Here is a 12,676-nt window from a genome sequence, read left to right as displayed (position 1 = left end):
CGGCCATGGTTGGGCAACCTTCACTCAAAAAAATAAATAAATAAATAAATAAAAAGAAGACTACGGTTGGACAACCGACCCTCCACGTTTCGGTTCATATACGAATCTGGACTCATATTTAATACAACATCGCTATCTTTCTTTTTTGACATCTTTTATTCTCAATTATACCGGCATATACAACTGCCATAACAGATTATTTTATTCTCAAATAAATTCTCCCGGTGCTGCGAGGCTTTTTTTTTTGTATATGATTATAAGGTTAGAGCATAAAATAATAGCTTGAAAGCAGGTCCTTTGATCGGAGATTACGGCGTTACTGGTAAGTTGGACCAAGGCACGGGCAACCCAGTTGAGGTGATACCCTGATTTTTTTTAAAAAATCCACGTGTCAACATCATGAAAGCAGATCACCTATACATACTTTCGTCCCGTTACTAGTACTCCGCGATTCAAACTTAAAAAACTATCCCCCGACATGCCCCCGCCTCGCTCGCGCTCTCCCATGCCTCGTTCCCCCGTCCCCGTCTCCGAAACCCGTTCCCGTCACCACCTCCCAAGACCCCTCCCTGTACGGATCCCGGTCTCCCCTCTCTACTAAAAGTTCCTCCCTCCCCGCTCTCCATGGCCTTGCTTTACCACTCTCGCCATGCCTGGTTCCTTCCTCCTCCTCTTTTCCTTACTCCCTTTCGCCTTTCCCCAAGCCTTTTTCCCCAACAAATGCGGCGAGAGGTGCGGCCACCTCCCCATCCCCTTCCCGTTTCACCTCAACTCCTCCTGCGGCCCCGCCATCGACTCCTTCCGCCTCTCCTGCTCTGATGACTCCACCCCGTCGGCCCTCTTCCTCACTCTGGGCTCCACCGACCTCCGCGTCATCGACTTCCTTCCCTCCGGGTCCCTCCTACTCGACTACTCCCCAAACTCAACCTCCTCATGTGACCCCTGGTACTCCAACGTCAACCGCTCCTCCTTCGTCTTCGACCGCAGCCCCTTCTTCGCCGTCACCGCCGATAACGTCCTCCGCCTCTACGCCTGCGAGGACTCCTCCGTCTGCAAGACCGGTTGCGACAGGATCGGCGTCGTCGGGGGTTGCGACGGCAAGCGGAGCTACTTCGGCTGCTGCTACCCGCTCTCCGATGGCAGTGTGTGGAAGCCGGGGGATGGGTTCTCGGTGTTCGCCGAGTACGGTTGCCGGGGGTTCTCGAGCTGGGTGGTGCGGTCCGCGTCCGGGAGGATGCGGTGGCCGAGAGGGGGATTGAGCTCGAGTGGGCCGTTCCGAGGGGGTATAACGGCGGGGAGGTGTGCTCGGAGGAGGCGGTTGCGGTTAATTCGACGGCGGTGCGGGATGGGCTGAGATGTGCTTGCGGCGCCGGCTTCGTCGGGGATGGGTTTGCTGAAGGAATTGGATGCTTTAAATGTAAGAATAACCAGATCTAACTCTTCTTATATCAAACAAAAAAAAGTTTTTTAAGGAAAACTTTAAAAAAATGTATAGAGGGGCTGAATGATAGGAATAGACTGGATGCATTTCAAATACAGTACAAGTAAAATTCAATCTCTTTTTATTTCGGAATTTCGCTTTCTCGTTTAAATTTATTCTATTCTTCACTCTTGCTTACGTTACTTTCCAAGGTCTGTCTAAATGATGTGTGCGGTACAAAGTTCATGGTGCAGAACTCTTTTGATTCATCCTTTTGTTTCTGCTCATACAAAATAAATATGATCTTTTCCCAATTTGGGAATAGCAATGGAGCCCTTTTTTAAGGCCTATCCATAATACGAGATAGAGTCCAGTTACTCTGTTTCATCTAGAACAAAACGTAAACATGTTCCTTGACTTGAATTAAATCTTTTTGTTTTTTTGGTAGGCTCAAGTCCGTGTGTTTGGTTTTATGATTGAGTGCATCATATGCCTTGGTTAATTTTCTTTAAATGTGATGACTTCAAATTTTCTGATTTTAGATTGAATATATGTATTATCTGACACCTTTTCAAGCATGACGCCTTCTTGTTATTATTTATCTATCATTTTATTTTCAGAGACATTCAATGACTCTTGTTTTCTTTGGAGGAAACCTGATTTCCAAGAAATAGTGTATTTTGGTAGCAGATATGATTGTTAGGTTATATGATATTGTCATGGTTAGATGGTGAAACGGAATTGTGGCAACAAACTTAGCAGGGTAAGGGTATATGGACCAGTAGAACTACAAGCAAAATATATGGTGTTGATTTGGAAATCGAGGAACATGTACAAGGCCTACTCAAACTAGTAGAATTGATAGCTAGGAGATGCATGGAAAGTAGGTCATAACTTGCCTACTCAGACCAGTCAGAATTGACAGCTGAGAGATGCATGGGAAATAGGTTATAGCTTAGAACCTAGGTGCCTAAAGTGGCATACTTATCCAGTCATCCACATATCTAGATTCTAGTCATATGATTTTTCCATGTATTAGAGATAAATGCTTTTATGATGACCAAAATGATGCTGTCTTACGCTCATCAAGGCCATGCTGCAAGAATTAAGACCATAATGTAGATTTTGCTATCTGCTATCCAACAGTGAAGATTGGAAAAGTGATGAAAATGTGCATAATAGAATTAGCACAGGACGGAAGTGAAGGATATGCTTTACAATTATCAAAGCTCCTTTCTTATTTGTGAGAAAAATGTAGGAATAATAATAAAATGAAATTTGATGTTAAAATTATTTAAATTTATAAAATAATACTTAAAATACAATCAGAAGTTTATGATTTTTATGAAATATAGAATTGCATTCACACTAACTTAGCTTTACATTTTTTTTTTCAAAAACAATGACTGAATGCTTTTAAATCTTCACATTGAGTTCAATTTTGCAAAAAATTCTTCCAGAAGGTGTGATCTATCAATCACAATCAATATTCCACTTCTTTAACTGATAGAAAAGAAGAAAATACCTTAAGGATATGTTTGGATAGTCTTATAGAATTGGGTTGAAAATTCTGCAGGAATCGAGCATGTTGGCCTATCTAGCTCACACCTTCTAAGGGCCTATCCAAATCCAGCTTTTAGGTTGTAGGAAGGAATTTTTCTTTCTACAGAATTTGGGCTAGGAGGTGTTAGGTTGATAGAGCCATGCTTAAACGAGTGGCCTAATCCATAAATCTGCAGGATTTTCTGTCAATCCTATAGGAATATCCAAACAGACCAAAAATAAGGTAGGTTTGGCCAAAACCTACTTTTTAGTTTTGGTGAAAGAAACCATGCTCCTTTAGTGGAATTGCTTGTTTGATGCAAGTCATGAAAGTGTCAAGCAGGTATAATGATTTCACCAAAGAAATCTTATATTTGGATATCTATTTAGTTACATGCTTAGACTCTTGATCACACATCCATAACAATCACATGAAACTCAATTTTAATTTATTTTATGATGAATACATGTTTTGACAAAATACATTTAGCAAAAATTTAAAGAAAATATTTGTTTAATGCATAGTCTTCATGTTATGCATGGTAGCTTGAATCTTGTTTTGCACAGCTTGTAGCAATGATGGACAACCAAATAATGGCAAAGATTGCTGTAAGGGAAAGTTTTGCAGAAAGCGAGTTGCCATTCTAACTGGTATGCAATCTTTCATCCATCTTAATTTTGGTATATATATTCTCGAATTTTGTCACTATCCAGCTTGTAATCACGACAATTCCTGCTATTTCCGTTTGTGTTCCAGTTTGTAACTAATTTGCAACCTTAATGACGAGCCATTTGCTGGAAATTCACATATATTGCCTTGTTCTACTGTCAGAAAGATTTAGATGTGTGTGTGTGTGTGTGTGTGTGTGTGTGTGTGTGTGTGTATATATTTGATATGGGACAATTTAATGACACTTCAAACAGGTTTTTGCATTCTTTCTAGCAGCAATAATCGCATTCTGTTTTTTATATTGTTGGCTTAATGCTGTTTTTTTTTCTACAATTGTTGCTTATTGTTTTCTTCCTCCAAATCTATCTGGCAGCATTCTAATTTGGTTTGGTTACAGAATCAGTTGCTTAATCAGCCTCCCTTGAGAAACCTGAAAATGAAATTATACTTTTTATTGTAATTTTTTCTTTATTTGATATAACTCATTGATGGATGACTTCATTACTCTTCCAAACAGGCGTGCTTGTTTCCGCTTTCTTTCTAGCTGCCACAATTGCATTATGTTTTATCTTGAGACAGCCCATCAAGGCAAACATGTGGGATCTTGACCTGTTCTGTCTCCCAAAGATCCTTGGAAAGGCATGCAACACACGACAATTTACATATCAAGAGCTGAAAGAAGCCACAAAGGGATTTGAAGAAAATCAGAAGTTTGTTCATGTTGACGGAACAGTCCATACCGGAGTGCTTAATGATGGATCTCTTGTGGCAGTACAAAAGGTAAAATGTGAGACCCAACAATACCTCAGGGAGATATTGGAGAGAGTAGAGCTTTTGTCTCAAATTTCTCACAGAAATATTGCCCGAATTATTGGATTTTGTTTTGATTCGAACAGCACACTACTTCTTGTTCATGAGTATTTCTCAAATGGGGCACTTGATGAACATTTGCAGCGAGAAAGAGGCAATTGTCTTAGCTGGTATTTTAGACTTAATATTGCTGCTGAAGTTGCATGTGCTCTTGTATATTTGCAGCATGAGATTTCTACTCCCATCTACCTTCAAGACCTCAAATCCAGTGAGATCTTTTTAGATATTGATTACTCTGCTAAAATCGTTGGTTTTAATTTCCTGAACCCTGGACTGGGAAATGGTTCCTGCTCATATGTGGCCAGTCATGATTCAGATGTTGTCTTCAACTTTGGTCTCCTTTTGTTGGAACTAATCACGGGTTCAAAGCATGGTGATCTTTCAGAGCAGGTCTTGCCAAAGATAAATGAAAAAAAGTTCCATGAGATTGTGGATCCATGCATTGGATTTAGTGAGCAATCACAAATCCAACGTGAACAAATAGAAAGGGTTGCAGGCCTTGCTGTTCAATGCTTATCAAGTAAGGAAGGTGGTGGGCCTTGTATGGTTGGAGTGATGCAGGAACTTTTATGCATTGTTAAAGAAAATGTGGGCAGCAGTAGTGGGACAGAGCCTATATTGGAAGAGACATTCTCAAATTCAAGCCTACTTCAGATGATATCGATGTCTCCAGACTCTATACATCTCCCTTCAGGTGACAAGATGCGGTCTGGTACCATTTTGAGGATATCATAGGATGAAGGTACCTGTTAAAGAAATTTTATTTTAAGTGAAATGTGTATTGACTTCATCATCTTGAGAGTCTAAACGACATGCCTAGATGAATAGATGCTATATTTCTATATGTATATTAAGTTGTATCCTTTCAGTGACGACAGATAGTTTTAGTTGCCATCTTGTCGTTTGTTTGTCTTCAAAAGATATGGATTTTATCTTTTCCCGAAGATAAAATTATCCAGAACCCAGAAGTACATGAGAACTGATTTTCTTTTTAATTCCTCCCTTGCACCATCTTTCTTATTATCTACTATATGCTTGTGCTGTCTGTTTATTTATAGTTTTCTCTCCTTTCCATTGTAGGGTCATGGTTCATATTGCTGACATAGTAAGAAGTTCTAAGATTTGTTCCGTAGTGTCTATTTATTTTAATGTGTAACATGGGGACCTCATATGCACAACTTGCAGACAAGAAGCATCATTCCCAAACCCTTATCCCCTTTTTTCCTGCCTCCTCCCATCTACAACCTGACATAACCTCTTTATTCTCGTTCCACTTACCAAGCAAAGATTCATGCGTTAATCAGTTCTCTTCCCACATGGCCTTACCCCACTTCTTATTTTAGTGAAGGATTAAGAAACAGGTTAGTTTACGCCTTAAGGAGTGCAAGGTGTTGCATCTCTTCAGGGCCAACGGAAGGAACATGACACAGACCAAGGCTTGTAGATAGTCCTTCTATCCTTCTATTCTGGAGATCCAAATCTAAAATCAATTGAACAAATAAATCGCTAAATCTGGACTTGCAATGAGCCAGTTACATGCTTGGCTGAAGTTGCTCTCTCTCTCTCTCCACACAGAAAAGCACTGATGGTGTATGAACAGCAACAGTGTGCAATGGCTCAAAGATAAAACAAACCTCAAGTGGTCCTGTAGTCCTCTTTAATTTTGTGAGGTCTAATATGTAACCTAACCTGAAATGATGTCGAAGTAGAGACCTATGGGTTGGCAGAATGACATTTGCAGGGTAGATTTTGTTATATGTCAGCTAAGTTGAACGTGCTCGTACAAGTCAGACTAGTGGGTTAATTTGCAGGAGCATGTCACGAGCTGATGATGGAGCTGCTCCAGTATGATCTAAGGCTGCAAATGTTAACGATCAAAAAAATCCAACCCAAGGGTCCCAGCATCGCCCTAGATTCATTCCCGTGAGGTCGAATCTTAGCTGCCAGTGTTCAAATGGAGACTTCAGGTAGTGAAGTGCACGCCAGAGTCTGTTCCAGAAGTCCAAACCCCATCAAGAAACATCCAAAAGCATGATTAGCAGCAGAAAAGATTATGATGTAAGTCGAAAAGAATGCCACAATGGGAGTGTTTTCATAGGCCCTGATGGGGCGCAAATTTAAGACAACTTGAAAAATCTCGCTTCAAAACCAACTAATTTTATGCTTCGCAAAAGTATCCAACACATTGCTGATGGAAATGCGGCAAACTTCAACAAGACATCAACCAGAAATGAACCTAAACAGGTAGCGCCAGTTAGGCAGTGAGCTCCATGATGGCACTGACAATATCTCCATTGTGGGTCTTGAGAGCCTTAACAGCCTTCCCTCTAGACACGCCAGCCTGTGTCATAACAAGATCAATGTCACGAGGCTCCACTCCAGTCTCATCTATTTCCTCCTCATCCTCATCAGCTGGTGCAGCAGCAGCGGATGCATCTGGCTTGGCCATAACACTGCTGAGGTCCGGCATCCTGAACTGCTGGGCAGCTTGTGTTTGTAGCTGGGAGCTTAAGTCCTCTATTTTTGCCTCACCGAACATGACATACGTCTCAGAATTTGGGCTCTTGAAGACATCAGGTTTCGATATGATGAACAAGATCTAAGGTAGACGAGCAAAACATAAGAGATTGCGGTTGGATACAAATGACAATATGTCTAAAGGGGCATGCCATTGAAAATATGCCTTTTCTCATGATAGTCATGTGGTACCTCCTATTAAAATGATAATTTTGAGGTATTTACCATTTGCTTATGACAATTCTTTTATGTTGCCTCAATGTAATTCTTTACATAACTCCCACATGATTAACATCATATTCCCATTTTATGGAATAAACCAAAAAATTCCAATCCAATGTTCTCACACTACTTTGTAGAGTTTTTGACAATATGTAAGTTTTATCCTCCCAGTAGCACTGATGGAAAATATGTGGCAGTGTTTCACTAAATTGTGTAACATAATATCAGCTTTGAAGTGACCCAAAGGAGCATCAATTCAAATGCATATTAAAAATTTCCTCACCACTTAGAGGTTCCTTACGGCCAGTTTGATGGTTCATGTGTGAACTCTTCACCCTATGTCCAAAAATAGGCAGATTTGATCGGATGCTACAAGCTTCTCATCCATTTTATTACTGAATCTTAATTTGTTACAAGTCGTCATGCATGCATTCATACATATAAATGTTTGTTGATGCCTGTGAATGTGAACATGTGTATGTTGTTTATAGCACCAACCGTTTTAAATTTTATTAGACTCTGGAAGGAATTGATATTTACTTACATTTTTGGTTCTCTTAATGGTAACCCTGCTGACACCTGTAATAGGTTTCATCCCAAGCTTCAGCATTGCCTTGCGGCTCTTTTTCTCGCTCCTGCTCTGCTTGGAGCTGTCATTTGCACCTACTCCTTGTTCACCTGTGTGGAGATCAAAGGAAAAGATTACTTCCAGAGAAAAGCAAGAAAAATATATCACACAATGCATCCATGTGGATTATTACTAATCAGATCATATTATGGACTTTCAGTCACAAAACACGTCTTCTTTATAGGCAAAGAATTGCTAGTATCTTGTCTGGTAAAGATGATTGACAGAAGAATTCTGCAAGCTGAACTTGAACAGAAGGTAATTGATTAACATACCTTAAATAATAGTAGAACACTGATACTCAAGCTCATCATTCTTCCGATGGTCACAGCACACAAGGCAAAGAAGGAAACTGCCGAGCATAACAGCTGGCAAACTACCACGGGAGGCTACTATTTGAACATGCAATTGGAAATATTACATAAAATTTGAACAGTAGGTTGAGATGCACTTTTGGTGAATTAATAAGGTGAGATTGAGGATCACAAGCAAGTCATTTCAAAAGATGAAACCAATTCCCCATTTCCAGCCACTTTTTTCATCAAGCCATATCCGATCAAGTTATTTGTGTGAGTTCAAATTCTGAACTTCAGCCGCAGACCATTGACATGTTTTCTTATTCCTTGTCACTAAGACAGCACCAAACAGAATTCGAGCAGCCTAAGTAAATATGTTTGAAGGCATTTAAAGGACCAACAGGAAAGGAGGCGATGAAATTGAAATTCCCGAATTGTCCATGCAAGGGCTACTACATAAACATACTCATTGAGTCTAGGAGGAGTATGCAACTGATGGTATTGACTTCAAAAGTCTTAAACTTGTGCCAAAACAAGAACTAAGTTATTCAACATCACTAAAGACATCTTCCAAAATTAATGGCCAGCCCTAAGCATCTAAAATGATCTCTCATTCCAGTTGTGTGGTGAATAAGATTACTTCCCAAAAAGCCTTATGATTCCCCTTAAAAATTTTCTGGGATGCACTTGATGACACTTTAAGTTTGCAAATCATACAGCACACATTTTGTGGTGCAAACTAGTTCATATATCTGCAAAGATGTGGAGTCATTTACGTTCAGCATGCGATCAACAAGGAACAAACCTCTGTCATAGTTACCAGCTTTTCCTTGTCTTTCTTTCCCTTTTTTGTTTCTTCTTCTACAACTTATGCTTACTAGTCCTTTTTTTTTCCTTTCCCTTTTTTTGTTTCTTCTAAAACTGTTAAAAACAGGAAGTTATTTGGTCTAGAAGAAAACAAAATTGAAATTAAGTTTCCAAGCCATGGTTTCCATTATAATCCTGTATAGAGAAGATCTCACATACAAAATCCAGGAGTCCAGCTGCAATTTGCAATCAATAGAATGTGAGAAAGAGAGCATGGAGAGTAAACTTGGGAAATCTTGCACACCATAGAGCAAGAATAACCAATGACAACAACCCATGCTGACAAGATGACAGTTTACATCAACGAAGATGAACAAAAATGAGACAAGAGGCCAAAATATTAAAACTCATGCAACGCTAAAATCCAAATCCTAACAAGGATTGGTATTTATTAAGCATTGAGGGTTTGTGATGGAAATGAAAATTCGTCCACTAAGAGTTTTCTGAATGCCCTTACAAAAAGGTTCTGTAGAAGTTTCCAACATGAGGCATGAGAGGTGTAATAGATTGCCTCTTAGCTTTCAACGCTGGATTGAGCTGTTTAAAAATTAAACCTTCTGAGGCACTCTCCTTTATCAAGTTACGAGACCTTGTACTTGATCCTTCACCAAATGGATCCTTATTAGATAGCAGTTGAAGTGTTTTTGTAAGGCTTCATGCCTCAAGAGCAATAACAGGAATTCAAGTATTTGTTGTCATTTCTTTTATAGGCATTTCTATCTATATAAATTAGGTGGCGTGCTAACAGCATACTCAAATCCCACAAAAAACAGAAGCATATTTATGTGCATACACAATGTAATTACTCATGCTTCACAGGTAATAAATTATAATAACTCAATATACATATGTAACAAATCAGAGGAGATAATTAAAAAAAATAAGTGATGGTGTCGCTAATTTATCTCGAGGCGATGCTAAGTGGCTATAAGAGGGCTATCAAAGAACTAGCTGGTTGAATGAAAAGAAGCGCGCGTCTTTTCCCTATCAATTCCGTACAATGTGAATCCATCACCTCCTTGGGTTTGTATGCACAAACAACATGTAAATTTGATATAGCACGATTAATAATAACTGAAGTTCCAACCGAAACAAATGTCCGTTCCATTCTTCCTCTTCTTGATACCCTTCAAGACTCCCCAAAGAGTTATACACGAACTTAGCAATTTGACGTGAAATAACTTTGAATGAAAGACAATCTGAAGGGGCTAAATGACCATTTCCTATGAGAAGGGGGAAAAAAGCTATGCAATCTTCAGCGACGAATAGCAGGCGTCCAAAATACTAGGGTTTTACGTGGAAAGAAGACAGAAGAAATACAGAATAGAGCCAATAAAGAAACAAAGATATATGAAGGAGGAGAAGAAAGCGGGGGGGGGGACCTTGGGCTTCGTCATCGTCGTCGTCATCGTCGTCGTCGTCGTCTTCGTCCTCCTTGACGTCTTCGATGACGGGAGCATCGTCCTGGAAAGGGGGAAAAAAGAAATCAATCCATTTGCTAGTTTTGATTCCGGCGACTAAGAGACGATGAGAATGAAGAGGAGTTGTGGCGGTGGAAGACCAGCTGCTGTCGCTGCTGCTGCTCTTCTTCTTCATCTTGTTGCCGCTGCTCCTCCTCCTCCTCTTTGAGGGAGGAGATGAGTTGCTCTTCTTCTCCTTGGACGACGGGGCCCGGCATCTTCTTCGCTCTCCTCTTTATGGGCGGCGGCTGAGGCTTAAGAGGGAGAGGAGCGGCGACGGGTAGTCCACATAAAAGGAGCCCTTTTATCTGCTGCTCCTGTTTGCCACGTGGGTCGCACGTGACCGATGTTATATCACGTATCGAGGTATCATTTAGTGGGCGGTGATGAAGGCTAACCACAATACGGTGTGCCGCATGCGATGCTTTAGAATCCACGCCAAGAGTCGGGAATTTAATATAGAAACATATTTGATTGGTGAATGTTTTGTTGGATAACATCATGACCGCATGACCTGGTTTAAATGCTTTTGATATCAAGCTTTATAAGATAGTTTAGGTTTGCATTCCCCCTAGGATTAGAACTAAGTTGAGTGAGAACCTCCTTTCATTTCTAAATTCATCCTTTATCCATCCATTATGATAGTAAAGCAGCAATTAAATTGATAAATAGAAAAAAATTGAAATCAAAAGACAAACCGCCATATCTGTTTGAGAAATAAGTTTGTTAGATATCTGAAAAAATATTATGCGATATCACTAGAATTTGTTGGGTCACAAAAGAGCTTGATAGATTAGTTGAGCAAAGGTCCATATACAAAGAGAAGAGTTTTAGAATCATCGAGGAGAGATAGGGCTTAAGGCCCCGTTTGGCAGAGTTATTGGCAGTAGAGTTTTCAGAAATAGAGCTTTTATAAAAAATTATTTGTTATTTGGTAACTACATTTCTAAAGTGCTGTGAGATTTTAATATATATTTGGAAAACAAACTGAGAAAATATTTTTGGTATGACAAAATAACCATAAAGGATGTTGCATAGTATTATACAATAGAGCATAATAAAATATAATATATATTAATACAAAAATATATAATATATTATAATATTATTGTAATGCAATATAATATTATTATAATATAGTAATATAATATTGTATACTATAGCATAATAATATAACATAATTTGATATTATATAATATAATATATCAATGTATTATGATATAATGTAATATAATATTATAACTATAGTATAATGCAATAGTAAGGTATAAATATTATAATTATTATCATTACATATTAATATTATCATTTTTTGTAATTATTATATTTTATCATAGGTATTTTGTCTTAAAAATAATTTATAACTCAAAAACAGTTTTCTGACAGAGCCTAAAAGTACTTTTCTGGAGAAGCTCTAAAATAGATCATCTTCCAAAAAGCTATTTTAGCTTTCTAGTAAAGCTAAAATAACTTTCCGATTTTTTTACCAAACACCCCTATTCCATCTAAAGTGAGAGGATCAGAAAGTGTTTTCCGTCTCTTCAAAAGCTCTGCCAAACGGGGCCTAAATATATTATGTGGTCATTGAGAGTGAATACTTGACCACTATGATTGAAGATCCAGTAAAAAAAATTCAATGTGGTGGGAATGATGTTAGTTCAATGGTCCAGTTAGAGCACTATTTTGTGCATATGAGTATATCAAGCGTATGTATTCGCCTGTATTGATTAATGCTCATTTTAGTGAGCATAGTTTTCTATAATTGCCTTGCACTCCTAATGGTTTGAAAGCAGATTGTCTACGAAATATTAGGCCACAAGTATCCCTATAGGACTTTCTTATGTAGAAATGGTTGTGAAGATCGTAACTATTGGTCTGGGCAAACCTATCACCTCTCAAGAAAATCAAGGTACCAGTGCAAGGACATAATAGTGCTAATATGCTTTGAGACCCTTTTAATTTGTAATGTAAAAGTGAGTTGTTAAAATCTGAATGCAAGCTTAGTTGAAGGCCTAGCCCATGATAGCTTCGTCAATGATACAATCAGTATTAAGTGAGATTTAAGTTCAAGACTTCAAGTGACACCTCACTTATTGCCAGTATGGTTGCTTGGAAAAGGTAATATTTATTGGTTTTACAACTTTAATATTTGAACTTTTATTGGGGAATGCTAGATAATATTTA

The 12,676-nt window shown here is 38.8% G+C and overlaps 2 protein-coding genes across 2 annotated transcripts; one reads left to right on the top strand and one right to left on the bottom strand.

Moving 5' to 3' along the window:
* The first annotated feature begins 489 nt into the window (after positions 1-489).
* LOC103720391 (probably inactive receptor-like protein kinase At2g46850) lies at positions 490-5,497 on the top strand. Its single transcript, XM_008810072.4, is given in 4 exon segments — positions 490-1,240; positions 1,243-1,417; positions 3,530-3,613; positions 4,150-5,497. Coding segments are annotated over 4 exon segments (1,938 nt in total). The 5' UTR covers positions 490-649; the 3' UTR covers positions 5,238-5,497.
* A 1,040-nt stretch (positions 5,498-6,537) lies between these two features.
* Positions 6,538-10,781, bottom strand: LOC103720377 (nascent polypeptide-associated complex subunit alpha-like protein 4). The gene is made up of 4 exons (XM_008810047.3): positions 10,594-10,781; positions 10,415-10,496; positions 7,786-7,919; positions 6,538-7,101 (listed from the first exon to the last, which is right to left on the bottom strand). The coding sequence occupies exons 1-4, from the start codon at positions 10,708-10,710 to the stop codon at positions 6,757-6,759; spliced, it is 678 nt and encodes a 225-aa protein (XP_008808269.1). The 5' UTR covers positions 10,711-10,781; the 3' UTR covers positions 6,538-6,756.
* Between the last annotated feature and the right edge of the window lie 1,895 nt (positions 10,782-12,676).

Source organism: Phoenix dactylifera, chromosome 2, assembly GCF_009389715.1.
Source record: "Phoenix dactylifera cultivar Barhee BC4 chromosome 2, palm_55x_up_171113_PBpolish2nd_filt_p, whole genome shotgun sequence".
Classification (NCBI taxonomy): Eukaryota; Viridiplantae; Streptophyta; class Magnoliopsida; order Arecales; family Arecaceae; genus Phoenix; species Phoenix dactylifera.
Note: the sequence above shows the minus strand (reverse complement) of the source record. Positions and strands in the feature narration are given on the sequence as shown.